This window comes from Rhinatrema bivittatum, unplaced genomic scaffold, assembly GCF_901001135.1.
Source record: "Rhinatrema bivittatum unplaced genomic scaffold, aRhiBiv1.1, whole genome shotgun sequence".
Lineage (NCBI taxonomy): Eukaryota > Metazoa > Chordata > Amphibia > Gymnophiona > Rhinatrematidae > Rhinatrema > Rhinatrema bivittatum.
The window spans coordinates 5,836-30,839 of NW_021821514.1; the positions used below are offsets into that span (position 1 = coordinate 5,836).

A 25,004-nucleotide genomic window follows, 5' to 3' on the forward strand; every position below is an offset into this window, starting at 1 on the left:
TTAACTTCTGTTTGAAAATTTTCCACACTGAGAACATGAAACAGGTCTCGTTCCTGAATGAGTTTTCTGGTGCAATACAAAATGACATTTCCTAGCAAAGGATTTCTTCCCTTCCTCATCTCTCTGCTGGAGGTCAGAAGTCATTTGATTACTGTTATTATTTTGAATGGCTCTCATTTCTCTCAGGTCAATCTGGGTGAGGTCAGAAGTCATTTGATCACTGTTATTACTCTGGAAGGTTATCTCTGCTCTCATAGGTCTCTGGTGCTCAGGGATATCTGTGAGCTCCCTGTCACTTCTCTCACATGCAGTGACTCCATCCAGTGAGTTTCCTGTAGGGTCTCGCCACGTCTTGTCCAATTCCTGCTGATTTTGGCTCGTGTCTCCCCCATCAGTAATCTGGGAAAGATTCTTACAGACATTTCTTGATTGTCTTGGTGTAAGTGCCAGTACTATAGGGTGTTCTTCTCTATTCTCCTCTTCCGGTATGACCTCATTGCTTGCTGGATATTAAAAAAAAAGGAATTAGTCATGTGATATGACAATGGAATGGAAAGCTATCAATGGCCTGGGATCAAACATTTTGAAGGATCATATAATGAGCACATGGGATTTCTGATATTACAGAATTCTGTGATGTAGCAGAAGCTTAGGAGAAGCCTCTGAAAACTCCTGTGGTTAATTTTATTTATCTATATAAGTTATAAACTTATACCCCGCCTCCTCCAATGCAATCATCAGGGTGGATTACAAGATACACCACACATTCAATCACAAATCAAATAGAACAACATAATATAAAATTGATAAATTAAAATCATCTTTAAACATAATCTTTGCAAATGCTTTCTGAACTCAAATCACACTGAAATCAACTGGAAGAGCAAGAGAAATGTTGAGATTACTTACCTGATAATCTCCTTTTCCTTAGTGTAGACAGATGGACTCAGAACAAGTGGGTATAGTGTGCTCGTGCTAGCAGTTGGAGATGGATCTGACGTCAGCACGGGTACATATACCCCCACAGGAAGTGAAGCCACTCAATAATCTTCCTTGCAAAAGCTGTTATGGATATATGTTTACTGACCGATCAAAATAATTAGTGAAACAGGATTCCCCTGACCGATTGAAAGTAGCTAGATACAGCCAGCGTTCCCAACCGGAAGACGTCGACACCTGGTAGAGTGGACGCACTCATATAAGAAGTGATAAGGCTTACCTTGACTGGTGAAACCCATGTATACTGGCAGCCGGGCGGGATGCTGAGTCCATCTGTCTACACTAAGGAAAAGGAGATTATCAGGTAAGTAATCTCAACATTTCCTAGCGTATAGCCAGATGGACTCAGAACAAGTGGGATGTACAAAATCTACTCCCGGACTGAGTGGGAGGCTGCCCGAGGTCCATTCGGACTGCCCTCGCAAATGCTGTGTCCTCCCTGACCTGGACATCCAGACGGTAAAATCTGGAAGGTATGGAGGGAGGACCACGTCGCCGCCTTACATATCTCCGCGGGCGACAGCATCCTAGATTCTGCCCAAGAGGCCGCCTGCGCTCTGGGAGAATAAGCCTTGACCTGCAGAGGCGGTGACTTCCCGGACTCTACGTAGGACGCTCTGATAACTTCTTTGATCCAGCGGGCGATGGTGGGCCGTGAAGCCGCTTCTCCTTGTTTCTTCCCGCTGTGAAGGACGAACAGATGGTCCGTCTTTCGTACTGCTTCTGTCGTTTCCAGGTATCTGGGCAGCAATCTGCCGATATCGAGATGGCGTAGCAAACGCCCTTCTTCTGATTTCTTCAAACCCGCCGTGATAGGCAAGGATATGGTTTGGTTGAGGTGAAATTGTGAGACTACTTTAGGTAAAAAGGAGGGAACCGTGCGAAGATGGATAGCCTCTGGAGTGATTCTGAGAAAGGGGTCACGGCAGGACAGCGCTTGTAGCTCTGAGATGTGGCGTGCTGAACACACTGCCAGCAGGAACACCATCTTCAAAGTTAGCGAACGGAGAGACAGGCCCCAAAGGGGTCTGAAGGTGGATCCCGCGAGGAAATCCAAAACAAGGTTGAGGTTCCACAGGGGCACTGGCCACTTCAGTGGCGGACGAATGTGCTTGATTCCTTTCAGGAAGCGAGAAACATCTGGATGCGTGGAAATGGTTTTACCATCCCTCCTGGGACCGTAGCAAGACAGCGCAGCCACCTGAACCTTGATGGAGCTTAGGGAGAGACCCTTCTGAAGCCCATCCTGCAGGAAATCCAGAACAATCGGGATTGTGGTCGCATGTGGATTGGTGCCACGAGTGTCGCACCAGGCTTCAAATACTCTCCAGATCCTTATGTAGGTGAGGGATGTGGAAAACTTGCGCGCTCGGAGGAGTGTATCTATCACTGGCTCTGAGTAACCTCTTTTCTTCAGTCTAGCCCTCTCAATGGCCAGACCGTAAGAGAGAATTGAGCTGGATCCTCGTGGAGGATGGGACCTTGAAGCAGCAGGTCCCGGAGCGGAGGCAGGGGAAGAGGCTCCCCTGTCAGTAGTCTTCTCATGTCCGCGTACCAGGATCTTCTTGGCCAGTCCGGTGCCACTAGAAGAACTAGGCCTCTCTGCCTCTGAATCTTGTGTATAAGGGCGCCAGCAGGGGCCACGGAGGAAAGGCGTATAGCAGGGTCCCTGGAGGCCATGGCTGAACCAGGGCGTCGATCCCGTGAGAGAACGGATCTCGCTTGCGGCTGAAGTATCTGGGTACCTGAGCATTGGACCTGTCCGCTAGTAGGTCCATGTCCGGAGTCCCCCACTGATCCACAATCATCTGGAAGGCTGTGGGGGACAGCTGCCATTCTCCCGGATTTAGACATTCCCGGCTGAGGAAGTCTGCCGCGGTGTTGTCCCTTCCGGCAATGTGGATGGTGGAGATGTCCTGGAGATTCGCCTCTGCCCAAGCCATCAGTGGGGCTATCTCTAGAGACAACCTGTTGGCTTCTGGTTCCGCCCTGTCGGTTCATGTATGCCACCGTGGTGGCGTTGTCTGACATCACTCTGACTGTTCTGTTCCGCAGTCTGGGAGCAAATTGCAGGCAGGCTAACCGGACTGCCCGTGCCTCTAGACGGTTGATGTTCCACCCCGACTCTTCTCTGCTCCACCGCCCCTGGGCGGTGAGCTCTTCGCAGTGTGCTCCCCATCCGCTCAGGCTGGCATCTGTGGTGAGCAGAGTCCATGTGGGGGAGGACATTTTCGACCCCTTGCTCATGTGGCCGGACTGCAACCACCACCGTAGCTGGGTCCGCACTCTGGCTGGTAGAGGTAGATGCACGGAGTAATTCCGGAAGCGTGGGCTCCATCGAGAGAGAAGGGAGCGTTGTAGTGGTCTCATATGGGCCCGCGCCCAAAGTACCACTTCCAGGGTGGATGCCATGAGACCGAGAACCTGCAGATAATCCCAAGCTATGGGCCGGCTGGCTCCCATCAAGGACCGTAGATGCGTCTGGAGTTTTAACCTCCTCTTGGTAGTGAGACTGACTTTGTCTGCTTGGGTGTTGAACTGGACTCCCAGGTATTCCAGTGATTGGGAAGGCTGTAGGCAACTCTTGTTTAGGTTGACTACCCATCCCAGGCTTTCCAGAAGGGCGATCACTCTGTCGGTTGCCTGATGGCTCTCCTCTCGGGATTTCGCCCTGATCAGCCAATCGTCTAGGTAGGGATGGACAAGGATTCCTTCCCGTCTGAGCGCCGCTGCTACCACTATGATCACCTTGGTGAAGGTCCGCGGTGCTGTGGCTAACCCGAAGGGCAAAGCCCGGAATTGGAAGTGTCGTCCCAGAACCTTGAAGCGTAGGTAGCGCTGATGATCCTGATGGATCGGGATATGCAGGTAGGCTTCTGACAAGTCTAAGGCCGTGAGGAACTCCCCTGGCTGTACTGCGGTCTTGACTGAGCGCAGAGTTTCCATGCGAAACCTCGGACCCTTAAGTATCGGTTGACTGACTTGAGATCTAATACGGCCGGAAAGTGCCCTCTTTCTTGGGTACCATGAAATAAATGGAATAGTGCCCAGAATCCATTTCCCATGCAGGTACTGGGATTATGGTTTTCAAGGACAGGAGCCTCGCCAGGGTAACTTCTAATGCCGCCTTCTTGTGGATTGGACACGGAGACTCCACAAACCTGTCCGGAGGGGTGTGATGGAAGTCCAGATAATACCCCTCTCGGATGATGGCAAGGACCCACTGGTCTGACGTAATCTCGACCCATCTGGGCTAGAAGAGGGTTAACCTGCCCCCTATGGCTCCGTCCCCCGGATGGATCGGCTGAATCTCATTGTGAAGCACGGCCGGGACCGGATCCCGAGCCGGCTCCCCTCTTACGCTGCTTGGTCCGAAAGGACTGGTTCCTGGCCTGAGGACGAGGTGCCTGGTAGCGCCTCCTATAGGGAGTGAAGCGTTGGGAGCTTCTACCTCTGGAGGGCCTCGGAAAGATGCGCTGGCTCCTCTTGGACCTATCTTCCGGCAGTCGAGGTACTGGAGAGGCGCCCCATGTGCTGGCCAGGTTCTCTAGGTTGCTGCCGAACAGGAGAGAACCCTTAAATGGCATTCTAGTGAGACGTGTCTTAGAAGGAGCATCGGCTGACCAATTCCGAATCCAGAGCTGCCTCCTGGCTGCTACTGAGGAGGAGACCCCCTTGGCTGTTGTATGGACTAGGTCGGAGGCGGCATCCGTAAGGAACGAGAGGGCGGACACCATGTCCTCTGCCGGAGCATTGTTCCTGACCTGTGACAAACAGGAACGCGTCACCACTGTGCAGCAGGTTGCGATTCGTAGAGACAGAGCTGCCACCTCAAAGGTTTGTTTCAGGATGGCGTCCAGGCGTCGGTCATGAGCCTCCTTCAGGGCCGCCCCCCCCCCCCCCCCTCCACTGGAATGGTAGTGCGCCTGACCACAGCGCTAACCAAGGCGTCCACCTTAGGGCACGCCAGCATATCCTTAATTGCCGGGTCCAGGGGGTACATGCCGGACAAGGCCTGACCCCCTTTGAACGAGGCCTCCGGCGCATTCCACTCCAAATCTATCAGCTGTTGCGCCGCTTGCAGGAAGGGAAAATGGCGGGCTGTGGGACGAAGACCCTCCAGCAGGGGGTTCTGCGTAGATGCCTCCATAGTGCTGGGGCCTGGAATAGCCAACTCCGTCAGGCACTGAGAGACCAGGTCGGAGAGATCTTCCTTGGGAAAGAACCGCCTCATAGTTCGATATGGCTCTATCCCCGAGGGAAGTTCCCCCTCCTCAGGGGGTTCGGACTCGTCCTCCGAGATATCAGGGTCCGCATGAGCCGGACTGCCCGGAGGCTGGTGTTCACGATAAGGGCGAGAAGGCCCGGGGGCAGGGTCAGCCAGGGCAGCAGCAGCGGGTCTAGGCCGGGAAGCCGACTGCATCTGTACAAAGGCGTGGATCCCCTTAAATAAGTCCACCCAAGAAATGGACGCAGCCTCCATCCGTCGGGGTACCAAGTCCCCCGGGATTCCTGGCTGTTCGAAACGGCCCGCTAGGTCCGGGGTGGCCCCTGGGGAACTGTCGGTAAACCTCAGTTGAGACTGGTCCTGGCCCGAGGCTCCCACTGCCTCCTCACATTGGGCAGAAAGGGAGTCTGGCTCTTCGCTCTGTGTGGCTCTAAGCTGGCACGCTGAGCACAGGCCAAGAGCTTTCACGCCGGAATCAGAAGGTGCCGCCTCTAGAGACGCCGGGGCGTTTAAGTGTGCCATGGCGCCGGCGCTAAAGCTGTCAGCAATATGCGCTCAAGAATAATATGAGCCCAAGAACAATATGCGCTCAATAGTATGCGTTCAGCAGTCTGCGCTCAATACTCCACAGTATGCGCTCAATAATATGCGGACAGCAATAGGCGCTCCATAATAAACAATATGCGCTCAATAATTTGCGTACAGTTATATATGCTAAATAATAAACAATATGCGCTCAATAATATGCGTTCAGCAATATACGCTAAATAATAAACAGTATGCGCTCAATAATATGCGGACAGCAATATACACTAAATAATAAACAGTATGCGCTCAATAATATTCGGACAGCAATATGCGCTCAATAATAAACAATATGCGCTCAATAACATGCGTACAGTTATACACGCTAAATAATAAACAATAGGCGCTCAATAATATGTGTTCAGCAATATACGCTAAATAATAAACAGTATGCGCTCAATAATATGCGGACAGCAATATACACTAAATAATAAACAGTATGCGCTCAATAATATGCAGACAGCAATATACACTAAATAATAAACAGTATGCGCTCAATAATATGCGGACAGCAATAGGCGCTCCATAATAAACAATATGCGCTCAATAATATGCGTACAGTTATATATGCTAAATAATAAACAATATGCGCTCAATAATATACGTACAGTTATATATGCTAAATAATAAACAATATGCGCTCAATAATATGCGTTCAGCAATATACGCTAAATAATAAACAGTATGCGCTCAATAATATGCGGACAGCAATATACACTAAATAATAAACAGTATGCGCTCAATAATATGCGGACAGCAATATACACTAAATAATAAACAGTATGTGCTCAATAATATGCGTACAGCAATAGGCGCTCCATAATAAACAATATGCGCCCAAGAATATGCGACCCGCAATATGCGCTAAACAATAAACAGTATGCGCGCAGTAATATGCGTACAGCAATATGCGCTAAACAATAAACAATATGCGCTCAATATTATGCGTTCAGCAATATACGCTAAATAATAAACAGTATGCGCTCAATAATATGCGGACAGCAATAAACAATATGCGCTGAACATACGCTTAGCAATATATATATATGCTGCGTTGTGCGCCTATCCACAGGCGCCTATCTGTGGGCGCTCAATACCTGAACAAGGCAGGCAAAATGGCGACCTCCACGGCGTGCCGCAGGCAGGCAACGCCGCCGATCCTCGTACCTCGGAGACCAAAAGTAAGAGATGTACGCCTTACCTGATCCTCGGCCCTTCCCGGCTGTAACCCGGGCGGTCTCCGGCTGCGGGGGGGAGAGGGGAAATACCTTCACCGCCGCGCTCGAGGAAGTGCACCCGCTGCCTCTAAGCAGCCGAACTTGTCTGCGGGGCTCGTCGTCTGAGAATTTTGGAAAGTAGAAAGTAGTATTGGAAAACACGCTCAGCGAGCGTGCAGGCTCTCCAAACTGCTTTGGAGACGGAAATTACTGAATGGCTTCACTTCCTGTGGGGGTAAATGTACCCGTGCTGACGTCAGATCCGTCTCCAACTGCTAGCACGAGCACACTATACCCACTTGTTCTGAGTCCATCTGGCTACACGCTAGGAAAGTAAAGGCTTTCTTACATGTTAGTAGCAAACAGTACGCACGAGCAGAGGGAACAGAAGCATCCCTGTCCCTTCAGCCCTCAATGATATCAGTGCCTCATAAAGTCCTAACTTAGAAGACATCAAATGGAGAAATTACCTACCTGATAATTTCATTTTCCTTAATGTAGACAGATGGACTCAGGACCAATGGGTTATGTGCTCCCCTGCCAGCAGATGGAGACGGAGCCAGGTTTCAAAGCTGATGTCACCCTAGATACACCCTTGCAGTGACCTCAGCCCTTCAGTATTCTCTTCAAAAGCCACTGTGGACATACTATTGAAAAACCTGAATACAGTTTACGAACCTGATTAAAACTGGTGACCGTAACTGTACTCACCCAAATATAAGCGTTGAATCCCAGCAATATTACAGATGCCCAGATCTAGGGATAGGGTGATGGCTTACCCCGTAACCTCTTTGGGATCGAGATTCATGTGCGTATGCTTGGTACTTTTCATGGGCAGCCATGGGCGGGATGCTGAGTCCATCTGTCTACACGAAGGAAAACAAAATTATCACTATTTCTAGTGTGTAGCCAGATGAATTCAGGACCAATGGGATGTACAAAAGCTACTCCTGAACAGGATGGGAGGCTACCCGCGGTCCAGTTAGCACCGCCCTCGCAAAGGCTGTATCTTGGACGTCCAGGCGATAGAACCTGGAGAAGGTGTGCAAAGAGGCCCACGTCACTGTTTGGCAGATGTTGACGAGAGACAGTAGCTTAGCTTCCAACCAGGATACTGCCTGGGCCCTAGTGTAATGAGCTTTATCCTGAAGGGGTAAAGGCTTCCCTGCTGCTACATAAGCTCCCATGAACACTTCCTTAATCCAGCGAACTATGGTAGCTCGCAAAGCTGCTTCATCTTGTTTCCTTCCACAAACAAGCGGTCCGTCTTGAACAGCGGTTCTGTACATTCGAGATATTGTACTAACAGCCTACTGACGTTTAAGTAGCGTAGGAGGTGGTAGTCTTCCAAGTCCTTGCGTCCATCTAAGAATGGTAAGGAAATGGACTGGCAGGCTATGTTCACCGCGCCTCTGAAACAGGAGAGAGCCGCCACCTGGCCTTCAAAGAGTTGAGGGTCAGTCCTTTGTTCAGGCCATCCTGTAAGAATTCCAGAATCATGGGGATCTTTATCGACTGAGGAGAGAGTTCGCGTTCCTTGCACCACGCCTCAAATATTCTCCAGATCCACATGTACATCAAGGATGTCGATAGCTTCCACGCGCAGAGCAAGGTGGCAATTACTGCCGCTGAATATCCACGCTTCGTCAGGCAAGTCCTCTCAAGGGCCAGACCGCAAGACAAAACTGAGTTAAGCCCTCATGAAGGATCGGACCTTGTTGGTGAAGGTCCCTGTGCGGATGGAGGTATGGGGGGTTCTCCACCAGAAGCTTCCACATCTGCATACCATGGGCATTTGGGCCAATCCGGGGCCACCAGAAGGACTAATCCTCTGTGGCGTTTGATCTTGCGAATGATCTTGCCCAGTAGAGGCCACGGAGGGAAGGCGTAAAGTAAGTCCTCCTCTGGCCAGGTCTGGACCAGCACATCGATCCCTTGGGAGTGCTGATCTCTTCTGCGACTGAAGAATCAGGGAACCTTCGCGTTGTGGGATGTGGTCAGTAGGTCGATCAATGAGGTATGCTGCGGAATTCCAGAACGTATCCTTCTCGAATGATGTCCAGAACCCATTTGTCCGACGTGATCTTGACCCCCCGCTGAGAGAAGAGGGATAGTCGGCTCCCTATCTCCTTGTCTTATGGATTGGCCGTCCAAACTTCATTGGGAGTTCGGGTCAAACTTGAGCCCGAACAGTTCCTCTTTTTGGTTGATGGCTCCGAAAGGACCGAGACCTTCCTGAAGGTCAAGATGTCTGAAATGGCGAGTTTCTGTAGGGCCAAAAAAGCTGGGAGCCCCTGGTCCGACCCTTCATAGGTGAGGGGTGCTGCAACTTCTTTTTCTTATCTTCCAGTAGCCGTGACCCTGGAGATTCACCCCATTTACTGCCCAACTTTTCTAATTCACTTCCAAATAAGAGGAATCCCTTAAAGGGCAACTTTGTGAGGTTTGCCTTAGAGGATGCGTCCGTTGACCAATTTCGCAGCTATAGTTGCCTTCTGGCCTCCATCACTGAGGCTACCTCTCTGGCTAAGGACCGCACTAGGTCAGAGCTTGCATCTGCTAGGAATGCTGCAGCAGGCTCCATCGCCTCTCTGGAATGTGTCCCTGAGCTATCTGCCTCTTGGGAGAAGCAGACACGAGCGAGCCACCAGGGCAGAACAGGAAGCGAACTGCAGCTTCATTGCTGTCACGTCAAAGGCTTGTTTAAGGATGGACTCCAGCCGCTTATCGTGCGCATCCTTCAAGGCTGCTCCTCCCTCTACTGGGATAGTTGTTCGCTTCAAAATGGCGTAGACCAGGCTGTACACTTTCGGGAAATACAGGTGTTCTTTGGCTGCCGGGTCGGGAGGGTATAAGGCCTTCAATGCCAGACTACCTTTAGAGCTGGCTCCGGGGCATCCCATTCCAGATCAATCAACTCCTGGATGGCTTCCAGCATCAGGAAATAGCAAGAAGCTTTCTGTAGAGACACCAGGATGGGTTCTTCTTTGGCTCAGACATAGGATCCGTGCCTGGAACTCTCAGAGTCTTCAGGATCTGGGAGACCAGCCACGGCAATTCTTCTCTATGGAAAAACTGTAACATGGTCCGGTACGGTTCCAAGCCTGGAGGGATTTCCCCATCCTCCAAAGAGCCTGCATCCCTTCGATGTCCGTGGTGTCTGGGTCCCTGTCAGGGATACCCTTGGTGAGGTGAGGCATGCTAATAGGGCTTAGAGGACGAGTGCGCCCGATTCATTATTTAAATTAGGCCTGGCGGTAAAAACGGGCAAAAGGAGCGGCGACTGTCAGTGGGTTGAGGGCCACCAGCAGCCAATCATCCAGGGGAATACTTGAATCTCCCGGAGTGACCCACTGCTACCGCTAGGCATATGGTAATGCCTAGCGGTAGCAGCCCTCTAGGGGCAGAGGAGAGGCCAAATGGGAGCACCTTGTGCTGAAAATGGCGGCCAGTGGCTGTAAAGCATAGGAACCGCCAGAAAATAGGGTGCATCGGTATGTATGAATAGGCATCTTTGAAGTCCAGTGAACACATCCAATCGTTGGGTCCGAGGAAGGTCAGGATGGACTTTAGTGACGTCATTTTGAATTTCTCCTTTGTTAAGTACCTGTTGAGAACTCGAAGGTCTAGGATGGGTCGTAACCCTCCTGACTTCTTGGGTATAAGGAAGTATTGGGAATAGAAGCCCTGGTGGAACTGCGCCGCTGTTGCTGAAGTAAGCTGTTGATCTCCAGCTGCAGTTGACTGCAGTGCGCTGACAGGTGTTTCTGGGGCACCAGGTGTGGAGTGGAGTGGGTGGAGTGAAAACTGAGGGAGTAGCCCTCCTGTATGATACGTAGAACCCAGAGGTCAGATGTTATGTCCTTCCATGCCTGAAGAAAGTGGGTGAGCCTGCCTCCCACCAGGAGTGGTAGCGATGGGTGCATTTGCCCTAAAAACCCTGGAAGGGTTTATGGGGGTTGGGATCCTGAGGCGGACAAGGTAACCGGGAGTGCGCTGGCGTTGCCAAGCTCCCTGTTGCTGGGAAGACTGAGGACGAGTTGGAGTTTATTGCAGAGGCTGGAAGGCCGGATACAGCTTGTATGGTTGTCGCTGGTAATATGGTTTGTGGGATGATGTAAAGTACCACCTCGAGGAAGCCGTATCTGCAGGAGAAGCCAGGGACATTACTGCTATCTTCTGCTCTTTGAGCTGGGCTATCGTTTCTCTAAATTAGTCCCCGAAAAGGTTATCTGGGAGACAGGGCAAGTTGGCGAGCTTCTCATGAACATCCTCGCGGATGGCATTGGCTCGTCGGGCCGCGATAGCATTGGCCATGGACTTAGTCGAAGTCCCGAACCTCTCATATACTGTTCGCAAGAGATGTCTCAAGCCCTCCTCCAAATTGTGAAATTGCTCTGGGGATTGATGGTCCGGGGACGCCTCCTGAAACAAGGGCTTCAACGATTGCAGACACTCATATAAATATTACGTAATGTAAAATTGGTGTTGCTGGATTTTCGCACTGAGCATCCCAGACTGAAAGGCCTTCTTTCCGAAGCCACCTAATACTTCGAATCTTTCCCAGGAGGAGTGTTCGAGTGAAGGCGAAATTTTTTAGCCCTCTGCATGGTGGACTCCACGACTACAGAGGCATGAGGAAGCTGTACTGCAGAGTAGCACGGGGATTGCCTCATACGAAATTTGAGGTCCATCTTTCGAGAGGTTGATGGTTCCGCAAAGGGGGTTTCCCAGGCCCTGGTCATGACCGCGTCTAGGACTTCATGGGAGGGCAAGGCTATGGGCTCCGCAGGTGACTCAAAAATTTTGAGGACGCCCAGGACGTCTGTTCTTGGGTCAGGGACTTTCCTTGTCTTGACGTTGCGGCATTGCCCCACCTTCTCCAGAAACTTCGAATAAGACAAGTCTTCCAGAGGAGAGACCGGCTCAGGTTGTTCCTCCACCGGATCAAAGGGGTACCCTGTGGAGGATGCCGGTGACGTGGACGGCTGGGGGGAAGATCCCCCAGAGAAGGAATTGGTAGAGGTTGGCCAGGGGAAGGCACTGAGCTGAGGCTGTCTTGCGGTGATGGGGGGGCTTCCAGCGGTGTTTCTGCCAGATGTATCCCTTGCTGCCTGGGACATCACCTGTGAGGCTAAGGTGACTTCAGGGGTTGGCAGAGGCTGTCCATGTGGCTCAGTGGGTGGTGGTGCCAGATTCCTGGGAGGAGCCCTAGGGAGTATCACAGCCACAATATGTCCGTGTTCGAACCTCTGGGTAAAGGAGGGATCGAGAGGGGACCCTTTACCTCTTTCGTAAAGGCTCTTGAAGGCCTGATCTCCTTGAAGTTGAGGAAGCATGCAAGGTGGCTGGTGAAGAGGGGACCACGTCCAAATCCACAACCAGGAGATGGGAAGGTTCTCTGGGTCTTTTGTGTCCTGAAGTTTGCTTCTGTGGGGTCTTTGCCAGTGAGTGCGTTGATGGCGTCGGTGCTGAATTGCTTCGGTGCGTGGATGTCCCTGTGCTTATGCTTTGATCCCGAAGTATGCGGCCGGCTTCCTGAGGACGCGTCTGAGCTCCAATGCCACTCGGTGCAGATGTTGTCTTCGGCGTCGTCGATGCTCTCGATGTATCTCCTTCGTCGTGCATCGGCGCCGATGTCCCTCGCTTCAGTACTGGCCTGGATGAACCGGGAGGTCCCACTGAAGCGGCCCTGGGACGCGTCGACTCCTTGGAGGCTCGGGGGGGGGGGGGGGGGGCCTGGGGAAGACAGAGCAAACTCTTCCGAAGGGGTATACGAGTCCGATGCCATTTCTCTCAGTTCTGATATTTTGGCAGCCCTCTGCCGCTGCACGCGGGGGGGACATGCGTCCGCAGTCCCTACAGGCTGCCTGGTTGTGGTCGGGTCCAAGGCATAGGTAACAACACCTTTCCCACAGATTTCCTGTGTTTAACATCTTTTCTCTTTTTTTTTTACTTCAGAGAAATGTTTCGCTGAGGAGGAGAAGAGCTCCGAGTGCAGTCAGGCGCGCGGAAAAAAAACGAACTGAGGAGGATGGGGAAAGCGGGGGAGGATCCAAGCAGGCAGACTGCACTGAAAGTCTCTGTTCTAAGAGAGCATCGCCACCTAGCTGCCCGGAGGACTCCCAGACAGCATGGCTTATTCATGCTGCTTATCTATGGGAAAATGCTAAATCCTGCCCTGTCTGCACATCTCTGGTGTGGAGCTGACCCAGGAAAAAAGTGACTTTTAATACAACATTACCTGCATTTACTAAAAATGGAGATAATGCAATCCTTACCTACAGAGCTCAGGGTCTCATAATTCTCCTTCACATCCCTGGAAATCTCCTTCTGTCCTTCATCTAAACAACCTCCTTCCTCCTGAGAGAAAGAGACAGCGAGGTCCTCAAACGTCACCGGCACCTGAAACACAAACCAGAAACACTCAGGGGCACGTGGAGGGGCTCAGCTGGCTTTAATCTCATAACATTTTATCATGGAAGAGGGGACACCAGGACCCCTCATCCCCAGGAACTGCCAGACTTGTTCCCCTGGACTCAGTTTCCTTTCTGGACCTCGGGGTTTACAAGTCTAATCCCAGAGACAGAGAATATCAAACGTCTCTGCCTGGATAAATCTGAATAATAAAACCCAGGATCTAACAGAGCATTATCCAGAACATCAGGAACATCTGATTCTGTCACATCAGGAGGGCTCTCTGTGCTCTCATCCTCCTGGTTTGCTCAGCCCCTAACCTTGGGTCATCTTTGATGCCTCTCCCTCCTTCTGCACATCCAAAACACTGCTAAAGTGATTCAGTTCCTCCTCTATAACACTGCTAAAATCTATCCCTTCCTCTCTGAGCCAAAACCCTCCTCCCCTCTCGTATCTCCTCCTGCTTAGACTTCTGTAACTTGCTCTGTGCTGACCTCCCGCTGAATGGTTTTTCTCCCCTGCAATCTCTTCAACATTCAGCTGCATGACTTCTCTTTCTTTAACCTCGCTGTGATCATGTAACCCCTCTTCTCAGGTCGCTACATTGGCTCTCTGTCCACTTCCACCTACAGTTCAAGCTTCTCTCCCTCCCCTACCAATGCACTCACTCTGCAGCTCCTCACTGCCTTTCTTCTCTTCTCTCTCCCTTCCTCGTGAATGCAGTTCCTCTAATCTGTGCCTTTCTCCTCCACCACCTCCTTCCGATTCCCTGCTTTCTGCCTCGCTCTGCCGAGTGCCTGGAAGAGACTTCCTGAGTCCTTGGCTCTTGTTCTCTCTCTGGCCATAAGTGAATCCAGTTTAAAACTTTGCCTTATTGATGTTGCTTTTAAATCCCAAGTACTTCTCTATAATAAAGAAAACTCTGGAAGACGTGTGTTGTGTATGTTTGCCTTGATTAGACTGTAAGCTCCCTGGAGCAGGGACCGTCTCCTATGTGTGTCTGTGCAGCGCTGTGTATGACTGGTAGTGCTTTAAACATGATCAATAGTAGCAGTAGTGCTAATCCTGACATACGATTAGATATTTCAATGTCTCTGTGTGCATCGCATCGAGATGATTTTTCAAATTAGGAGACTAACAAAATACAATCAATCAATCAAATAAATAGCAGGGCAGGAAGAGTTTGAGGTCCTGGGGAGTAACCTGGCTCCCATTTCCAGTTATTTCCATGGGTCACATGCAGGATGATTAAGTGATGAATTATATTTAATGTAAAGTTCTGATTTTCTATAGTTTCCACCTCTGTGACTCCCTGCGTAACTTCATAACCTGCACAAATTTGGTGACATAGAGAGAGGCTCTCTGGGGGTGGGAGGAACATTTTGGGGGCCTGCTCTAAACCTGTGTGGGTGACTTTAGATCTCAAGGTGGGTGAGATTTAGTGGCCCATTTAGGCCTGAAGCTTGGGTGTACAGAGCACGCACAAGTCTGCTTTGAATATTATCCGGTGCAGGTGAATCCCAGGGCTGCAGACGCATTTACACTGCCTGTATGTAAATAGTATCCCCGCCCCAGCACACACCTCTCTCTTGCTGTTACACGCACAGCCCGAGGGCAATGCTCAAAAGCCCATTTACAGGCACAATCCCAGGTTTTATGCAGGGAAATTCTTCTTGAGATCAGGCCCTAAAAGTGCAAGTGGAAGGTGCCCTATCCCCTAATTGTTTTCTCTGCTGTCCAGGATGTATCAGGCGTACATGAGGACTCAGACTGTACCACTACTACCACTTAGCACTTCTATAGTGCTCGTCAACATATGCAGTGCTGTACAGAAACAGAAGAGACAGTCCCTGCTCAGGAGAGCTTACAATCTAATCAAAATAAACAGACAGGGCAAAAGGGACTTGGGGAATTTCTTTGATAAAGAAAATAGTTAAAAATGAATGAGGCTGTAAAGGGGAATAATCAGGTCTAAGATTTAACAGCAGCATCAGAAAGGTGGATTTTTAGCCAAAAGATCTTCATTTAAAAATTGGAAGAAGGATCCATCAGAAGTAAAAAAAAGATAAAGCATAAGCATTGGCATGTTAAATGTAAGACATTGATAAGCCAGGCTCAGAGGGAATTTGAAAACGTAGTTGGCTGTAGAGGCAAAAACTCATAATAAAAACTTTAAAAATATATCCAAAGCAGAAAGCTTGCAAGAGAGTTGGTTGGACCGTTAGATGAGCGATGGGTTAACGGGGCACTTAGGGAAGATAAAACATTGTGGAAAGACTAAATTAATTCTTTGCCTCAGTGTTTACTAAAGAGATGATAGGGAGATACCCATTCCAGAGACTGTTTTCACGGGTGAGGATTCAGATGAACTGAACCAAATTATGGTGAGCCTGGAAAATGTAGTAGGCCAGTTTGACAAAGTGAAGAAAAGTAAATCACCTGGACCGGATGGTATACACCCCAGAGTTCTGAAAGAACTAAAAAATGAAATTTCAGACCTATTAAACCCAGTTTCAATAACTTCCATAACCACATCCTCTAACAATGAATTCCAGAGCTTAATTATGCATTGAGTAAAAAACAATTTTCACTAATTTGTATGAACTACTTGCTAACTTCATGTAGTTCCCCCTAGTCCTCCTATTATCTGAGAGATTAAATAACCGATTTACATTATCCTGTTCACGGCCTTTCTTGATTTTGTAGACCTCCATCATATCCCACTTCAGCCATCTCTTCTCCAAGCTGAACCTTTCCTCAAAAGGGAGTTGTTCCATGCTCTTTATCATTTTGGTCACCCTTCTCTGCACTTTCTCCAGTGCAACTATATCGTTTTTGAGACATGGCGCCCAGAATTGCACACAGTATTCAAGATGCAATCTCACAATGCAGCTATACAGAGGCATTATGACAATTTCTGTTTTATTCGCCATTCCCTTCCTAATAACTCCTAACATCCTGTTTGCTTTTTGACTGCCATTTTGAAGCCCAATCTTCCAGTCTCACAAGGTCCTTCTGCAATTTATCACAATCTGCTTGAGATTTAACTAATCTGCATAATTTTGTGACATCCGCAAATTTGATCACCTCCCTCATCATACCCCTTTCCAGATCATTTATAAAATATATATACCATCCGGTCCAGGCGATTTACTATTCTTCAGTTTGTCAATCTGGCTTACTACATCTTCCAGGGTCACCATAATTTGGTTCTGTTCATCTGAATCTTCATCCTTGAAGACCATTTCTGGAACCGGTATTTCCCCAACATCCTCTTCAATAAACACCGAAACAAAGAATTAATTTAGTCTTTCTGCGATGGCCTTATCTTCCCTAAGTACCCCTTTTACCCCTCGACCATCTAACAGTCCAATTGACACCCTCACAGGCTGCCTGCTTCGGATATATTTTAAAATGCTTTTATTATGAGTTCTTGCTTCTATGGCCAACTACTTTTCAAATTCTCTCTGAGCCTGTCTTATCAATGTCTTACATTTAACTTGCCAATGGTTATGCTTTTTCTTGTTTTCTTCTGACGGATCCTTCTTCCAATTTTTGAATGAAGATTTTTGGCTAAAATAGCCTCTTTCACCTCACTTTTTAATCTTGTCCACAATCATTTGGCCTTCTTTCCACCTTTCCTAAAGTGTGGAATACATCTGGACTGCGTGTCTAAAATGGTATTTTTGAACAATGTCTATGCTGGTTGCACACTCTTAACCTTTGTAGCCGCACATTTTAAAACTATTTTTCTCATTTTATCAAAGTTTCCCTTTTGAAAGCTTAGTGCTAGAGATCCCATGGTTATGGGTTAATGGGACTGGGAGGATGGCAGTGCAGTCCTGAGTAATACAGGAAGAGGGGACGTGGGTTTGGTGGGAAAGATGAGGAGCTTTGTCTGGGCCCCGTTGAGTTTAAGGTGGTGGAGGGACATCCAGGCAGCAATGTCAGACAAGAAGCTGAGATTTGGGACTGGATTCCTGGTGTAGAGGGGTAAATCTGGGAATCATCAGCATAAAGATGTAATTGAAAACCAGGAGAGGATGGTCAGGGATGGGAGAATAAAACCTGACGGTAAGTAAAACATGAAATACTTGTATAAAAATGGGAAAAAGAGCAACATCTGGAGAGCTCGGTGCCCTAACGCTCACAGTATGGGAAATTCAGTCCTGGATCAGGAGGCAGCCATGGAAGACACGAGGAGGGAGTTAGTGACGTGCGAGGAATGCTCTAGGGTCTGGCAGCTAAGATTTAATTATTAAGAAAATGCAGAGTTATGTATTTAGGATGCAAAAACCCAAGGGAGAGAGAAAGTATCAGGGGGTGAAATTCTTCTAAGCACAAAAGAAGAGCAGGATCTGGGGGTGATTGTACCTGATGACATTAAAGTGGCCAAATAGGTGGATAAGGCAATAGCAAAAGCCAGAAAGATGCACAGGGACAGGAACTGTCAGCAGAGAAAGGGAGGTGATATTGCCCCTGTATAGGTCCCTGGTGAGACCTCACTTGGATTCCTGTGTACAATTCTGGAGACCGCATCTTCAAAGGATATAAACAGGATGGAGTCGGCCCAGAGGGAGGCGGCTACAATGGTCGTCATTCTCAAGTATATAGGGATAGACTTAAAGATCTAAACATGAATGGAGAGAGTGGTGGATGCCTGGAATGCCCTTCCGGAGGAAGTGGTGAAGTCCAAAACTGTGAAGGACTTCAAAGGGGCGTGGGATAAACACTGTGGATCCATCAGGTCTAGAGGACGTGTATAAAGAGGAGGCAGCAAAACACTGCACGGAGCGGCAGTAGCCACAGAGGCATTCACGGAGCGGGATGCCAGTGGTTGGTGTTCCACCTTCACGGAGCAGAAGGATGGAGGGCTGCTATCTCCAAATTAAAAGAAGAAAAAAAAAAACCAGGGATGGGTTCATGGGCTATAGGTATTACCAATTATTAGGCTTATTCAATTACCAATTATTAGGCTTTTCAATATTTGGTGATAGTTAATGTGGCTTTCAAGGCATACTTCACTTTCAATGCATATCCAGCATAGCTCCCTGCTTCAACGGCAGAGAGCTAGGCTGCCGCTCACCCAACTAATCAAACTTAGTATTTCACTTGGAAGCAGCTCCATCACTGCTCTCTACATTAATGGTGGGGGTGAAAGGGAAATAGAACCTAAGGTTACTAAGAGCCAAGAGAAACAGATAAGTATGAGAAAAAAGAAGTGTGAGGCTTGCTGGGCAGACTGGATGGACCGATTGGTCTTTTCTGCCTTCTTTCTATGTTTCTATGAATACCCTAGAGGAAAGGTGAGACAGGGGAGATATGAGAGAGACATTTAGATACCTGCAAGGTTTCCATGCACAGGAGGTGAGCCTCGTTCAAAGGAAAGGAGGCTCCAGAACAAGGGGTCATGGGATGAGGGTGAAAGGGGGCAGACTCAGGAGTAAACTTAGGAAATATTTCTTTACAGAGAGGGTAGTGGATGCATGGAACAGCCTCCCAGTGGAAGTGATGGAGGGAAAAACATGATCTTAATTCAAGAAATCATGGAATAAGCACATGGGATCTCTGAGGGAGTAATGGGAATTGTAAAGCTAAGTTATTTGGGTGAATGGGCAGACTAGAGAGTCCTATCGGTCCTTTTCTGCCATCATATTTCTATGAGATCAGAGCACCAAGGGAATTAGTATAGAGAGAGAAGAGAAGCAGGCCTAGGACAGAGCCCCGAGGTAACCAAGTGATAGTGGGATGGCAGCCGAGGAGGATCCACCAGAAGACATTAAACGTGCAATGAGAGAGGTAAGAAGAGAACCAAGACAGGAGGGAGACCTGAAATCCCAGTGAGGACAGAGCATCAAGGAGGAGATTGTGATCAACAGAGTCAGAGCAGGAGACAGATCAAGGAGGATAAGGACTGAGGGAAGGCCTTTGGGTTTAGCCATGAACAGGTCCTTGGAGACACTGGCAGGAGCTGTTTCTGGGGAATGTAAAGGACAAAAACCAGACTGGAGTGGATTGGGAATGGCTTGAGATGAAAGAATCAAGGTAGAGGCGGTGAACAGCAAGTTCAAGTAGTTTGGAAGTGAAAGGGAGGAGGAAGGAGGAAGCCGGGACGATATTTGGCAGGACAGGTAAGGAGCAGTGAGGGTTTCTGAGGAGTGGGGAGATCAAGGCGCGTTTCAAAGCAGCAGGAACAGTAACAGTGGAAAGTGAGAGATTGAGGATGGGACAGATACAGCTCAGGAGCTGGCGGCAATGGGGTTAGAGGAGCAAGTACTGCAGGGGTGGCTAACTCTGGTCCCCGAGAGCCACAAACAGGCCAGGTTTTCAGGATATCCACCATGAATATGCATGAGATAGATCTGCATACAATGGATGCAGTGCATACAAATCTATCCCATGCATATTCCTGGTGGATATCCTGAAAACCAGGCCCGTTTGTGGCTCTCGAGGACTGGAATTGGCCGCCCCTGAAGTAGTGAGTTTGGAGGAGGAGAGAAGATGGGCAGCCCCCGTCACTGTGACTTCAGTAAAGGAATAGAGGGTGGCAGGGGAAGGGAGGGGGTAGAGGTGACCTGGCTGAGAACTCAAGAATAAAAATGACCGAGGTTTAGAAAATCAGTTTTTTGGTTCAACTTCTTATTCCTCAATTTGTGGATCAGCAACAAAAGACAGAAAACCTTTATAAATTTAATTTTCATTAGAAAAGAAATTTGGTTACTTGGAGGAAGAGATTCCTTGCATATTTACAAAGCCTCCCCTAAATAATTATTAATCTCTTGGGAAAGTTGATAATTCTAAAACATTTTTCCTTTGGCAACATTTTCTAACTTCTTACTGTTCCTTCTGAGTGAAACATGATTTGAACGGATGTTGAAGAGTTTGTGAGTAAACGTCCCACCTTGTTCTCCAGCGCCTGCAGCCGCTTCGCCTGAGCAGAGATTTTCTTCTCCTGGGTCCCTGAGCGCAGCTCCAGCGAGGAGATTTCCCCTTGAATCCTTTCCAACTTGCTGCTCATTGTGGCTTCCAGCCGCACCAGAACCATCCACAGAGAGCCCAAGGTCCTGGGCTGCAGTGGATCCAGAGCCAGCCCTGCCCCCTCCTCTGACCCCGGGGGCTCTGCCAGAGGCTGCACCGAGGAGGGATCTGGCTCTGGAGAAGGCAGAACTCCCAGTGCCGTCTTCATATCCTTCCTGTCCTGCTCCAGGCGAGGCGTCTGAGCTACAGACTGGGACCGCTGTACCCTCGCAGGTCTGGATCCCAACACTGAAGTCTCAGAGCCAACAAAGCCATCCATCGGTCCAACAGGAACATCCGTAAGAGACAGGTGAGATTTTCCCTTTCTATTCGATGTAGTCAGCATCAGAGACAGGTCAGGCTGAGGACGAGAGAGAGAGAGAATCTGGAGAGTTAACTCCCTCCTGTACCGGGCACTCTGGGAAGTAACACAAAACCCTGCAGAAAACACTCTCAGCACCTTTGTATCAAACCCATCACATTTAAACAGCGCTAACACCCAAACCTCACACAGCTACAATCTAATCTATGAAACGGTAACACTGGAACATAAGAACATAAGACCTGCCATACTGGGTCAGAGAAAAGGTCCATCAAGCCCAGTATCCTGTTTCCAACAGCAGCCAACCCAGGTCACAAGTACCTGGCAGCATCCCAAAGGATTAGACAGAGTCCATGCTGCTTATCCCAAGAATAAGCAGGGGATTTCTGCAACTCTCCCTTAATAGTGGTTAATGGACTTTTCCTCCAGGAACTTGTCCAAACCTTTTTTAAATGCAGCTACACTAATAGCTTTCACCACATCCTCTGGCAATTAATTCCAGAGCTTAATTATGCATTGAGTAAAAAAATATTTTCTCTTAGTAGCTTAAAATTTATTACCCAGTAACTTCATTGTGTGTCCCCTGGTCAAAAGAGTAAACAACAGATTAAGGTTTACTCGTTCCATTCCACTCATTATTTTATAGACCTCCATCATATCTCTCCTCAGCCGTCTCTTCTCCAAGCTGAAGAGTCCTAACCTCTTTAGCCTTTCTTCATAAGAGAATTGTTCCATCCCCTTTATTATTTTCATCACCCTACTCTGTACCTTTTCTAATTCTGCTATCACTTTTTTGGGACGTGCACAAATTACTCAAGATGAGGTCACACCATGGAGCGATAGAGAGGCATTATGATATTCTCTGTTTTATTCTCCATTCCTTTCCTAATAATCCCCAGCATTCTGTTTGCTTTCTTGGCTGCTGCTGCACACTGAGCAGAATATTTCAATGTATTATCAACAATAACTCCTAGATTCCTTTCCTCACTGGTGACTCCTAATGTGGAACCTTAAATTATGTAGCTGTAATCAGGCCTAAGCGCATCACTTTGCACTTGTCCACATTAATGTTGAGATTACTTACCTGATAATCTCCTTTTCCTTAAAAGTTTTCCGGATCTACAAATAGTATTCTGCTAGGAGCGGGACTTAATATATTGAATAATGTAAAAGAATTATAAAAATATTTTGTACACCAGGGCTTATATAATTTTCAAAAGTTACCCTAAGAGGGTTTTACTTTGTTTAATAATGAAGGTGGCAAAATAAGTATGCTTGTGTTTATTATTGGAACCGCAATATTTCTTTATAAGCAAAATTGTTTTGTTTATGCATTAAAATGAATAAATAAAGAATTTAAAAAAAAACTTCTTTAATCCAGCAGGCGATGGTGGGCCGAGAGGCCGCTTCCCCTTGCTTCTTCCCACTGTGAAGGACGAACAGATGGTCCGTCTTTCGTACTGCTTCTGTCATTTCCAGGTATCTGGGCAGCAATCTGCCAATGTCCTTTTTGCTTTGGTTATGATTTTTTTTTTAAGTATAATTATTGATGAGTGGCTAATTAAAATTTCTATTTGTTCTTTAAATTATTAGTAAATACATTAGGGTTGCATAGTATGCTTTTATGAGTAAGACAAGCTGATGAATGACATTTTTGAGTACAGTACATATCTGACACAGTTTGCAGCCCATTATTTAGCACTTGGGGAAACTGCTATTAATTAAGTTGCTAGCAATGGTAACATGGAATAGACTTAGTTTTTGGGTACTTGCCAGGTTCTTATGGCCTGGATTGGCCACTGTTGGAAACAGGATACAGGGCTTGATGGGCCCTTGGGCTGACTCAGTATGGCATGTTCTTATATTCTTAAGTCTCATTTTAGGCCGTGATCATCTAAAGGTCCAATTGACTCCCTTGCACGCTGTTTACCTCAAATATGTATTTTCACTCAGCACAGAAACCATGGAAACTGTTGTCAGAGAACATGGTTAAGGCAACTACCATAGAGGGGTCCAAAACAGGATTATACAAGTTCCTGAAGGAAAAGTCCATAACCAGTGTGGGGATCTAGCAGTGCTGTCAGCCTGAATGTGCTTTTTCTAATCCCTACTCTGTGTAGTAGGAGTAGCCTAGTGGTTAGAGCATAGAGCCAAGAACCATGGAAACCAGCGTTTAAATATTGCTGCCACTCCTTGTGGCCTTAGGCAAGTCACTTTATGTAAGTCCTCCACAGATAGGGAAATACCTACAGTACCAAAATGTAATCCGCTTTGAAGTGCCAAAAAGCAGAATATAAATAAAAAATAAGCTACAGAAGAAGAGTCAAGAGATGTAGCAGAAGGTTGCATAGAGGACAAATCTCAGGTTTCTGTATGCAAGTAAAATTGTGAGCTTTGACAGGAGCCTCTCGTGGGCTAACTCCCCTCTACTCTCTTTACGGGGTTGGTGCTTAGCGCCCCCCCCCCCCCCTCCTCAGCTCTTATTCAAGCCACATGGCCTGGTGGGGATTTTTGAACCCCTAAAGTCCTAACTTTTTAATGTTCAAGTTTTTGAAAGCCAAATTATTGGGAATACTAAGGGCAGCAATCAGAGCAGCTCATGAGGAGGGCTGAATGCAGGGAGGGGAGGCTGCTGAGATTCCGAATCAGAGACCTGAGCCCGCTTTGCTTTCCCTCCCCTGCTCCCTGTGCAGAGCCCCCTACCTGGAGCTCCTCACACTCAGCGCTGCTGCTTCTGCTAGAAAATGTCACAGGGACACCGGGAAGAGAACAGGCTGGAAAGGCACCGCTTACCCTCCTGGGCTGAGCTTCACTGCAATCGCTTATTTCCGGTTAAGAAAAGTAAATTAATTGCTTAGGAGCACGGGGGAGAGGGCGTGCAAGATCTTTCCCTCCGCCTTACCTCGTGCAACTTTCTCGTCTGCAGGCTGCAGCCACCGCCCCTTTTTATCGTTCTGCTCTTCCTGACACCTCTGATTGGCTACTCCTGCTCGTGAATCATCATTCTGCGACTGCCGGCGGGGCTGCTGCTCCCTGTGCGTCATCACTCTACGACTGTTGGCGGGGCTGCTGCTTCTCGTGCATCATCACTCTGCGACTGTTAGTGGGAGTGCTTCTTCCCGTGCGTCATCACTCTGCGACTGTTAGTGGGAGTGCTGCGGCAAAGATAAAAGGAGCTAAAAGTAAAGGGGCTGCGGCAATAATCTGAGCGTTAAAAAACTGTGCATTGATTTCCAATGCTTAAAAAAATTTAACCTAACCCCTTACATCAAGCTAAGAATATGCTAACCGGTAATTAAAAACACCGAACTCACATTTTAAGGCAGAGGGGGAGAGCAGCAGGCCGAGGAGGGGGAAGAAGAGGGAGGCACCATCGAGCTGGGTAAGGAGAGGCGGTGGGCCAGGCCGGGGACCCTGCAGTGGGACGGGCGCATTCAGGCGAGAGCGGCGGAGGATTCTCGGGTTTGGGCTGGAGCTGTGCTGCTCCTGATCGCGGTCACGGCAGGTGAACCACGGGGCTGTTCCTTTATTCTGCTTTGCTCCCCCTGCCCCGGAGAGCGTGTAGTGCCGTTTCACAGGACTCTTTCAACAAGTGGTGGCTATGTAGTACTGACCACACCAGATAGCCGGATAAGTACCGGATGCTAAGGGAGAAATTCAGAGCCTGCATTATCGGGCATTTAAACTAGAAAGGGGGTGGCAAGAGGTAGCCAATGAAATTGACTTGTCACCATGAAGTAGTACAAAAAGTGAAAGAAGAAAACAAAATCAATCAGTTCAAAATAGCAGAAAAGATGTCTAGAAAGAGCAGTTGCACACTAGCAGGTGTCCCACCGTATTTTTTTTATTTTGCATAAAATGTTTTATTAAGTTTCACCAGTAAATACAATACACACTTCTTTCACAACCCAATGAATCCCAATATCCCTGCACTCTCCCCTCCCAACCCTGGTATTACTGTACACAGAAATATATCAAAGATATCATAGTGACTGAGGACAAAGAAAATTGAAAAATAGAGTAATGAACAGATTATGCCATATCAAAAAACAGCTCCTCAGGTCTTAACAGATACGTCAGATAATAACAGAGTAAACAGGGTCCGGCGGTGACTCTGTAAAAGAACATAAGAACATGCCATACTGGGTCAGACCAAGGGTCCATTAAGCCCAGCATCCTGTTTGCAACAGTGGCCAATCCAAGTCATAAGTACCTGGCA

The 25,004-nt window shown here is 48.2% G+C and overlaps 1 protein-coding gene across 1 annotated transcript; it reads right to left on the reverse strand.

Moving 5' to 3' along the window:
* LOC115082710 (zinc finger protein 436-like) lies at positions 1-24,302 on the reverse strand. The gene is made up of 5 exons (XM_029586903.1): positions 24,100-24,302; positions 23,688-23,940; positions 20,348-20,824; positions 13,311-13,434; positions 1-503 (listed from the first exon to the last, which is right to left on the reverse strand). Exons 3-5 carry the CDS (start codon positions 20,807-20,809, stop codon positions 1-3), a joined length of 1,089 nt encoding a protein of 362 aa, XP_029442763.1. The 5' UTR covers positions 20,810-20,824; positions 23,688-23,940; positions 24,100-24,302.
* Positions 24,303-25,004: the final 702 nt, after the last annotated feature.

What these genes read in the sequence shown, in the direction of transcription:
- LOC115082710 (XM_029586903.1), bottom strand. Translation starts at nt 20,809, where the DNA reads ATGCTGACTACATCGAATAGAAAGGGAAAATCTCACCTGTCTCTTACG. An exon ending in TGCAGGCGCTGGAGAACAAG is followed by an intron (nt 13,435 to 20,347) that starts GTGGGACGTTTA and finishes TTTGTGTTTCAG; the next exon opens with GTGCCGGTGACGTTTGAGGA. An exon ending in TGAGACCCTGAGCTCTGTAG is followed by an intron (nt 504 to 13,310) that starts GTAAGGATTGCA and finishes TTTAATATCCAG; the next exon opens with CAAGCAATGAGGTCATACCG.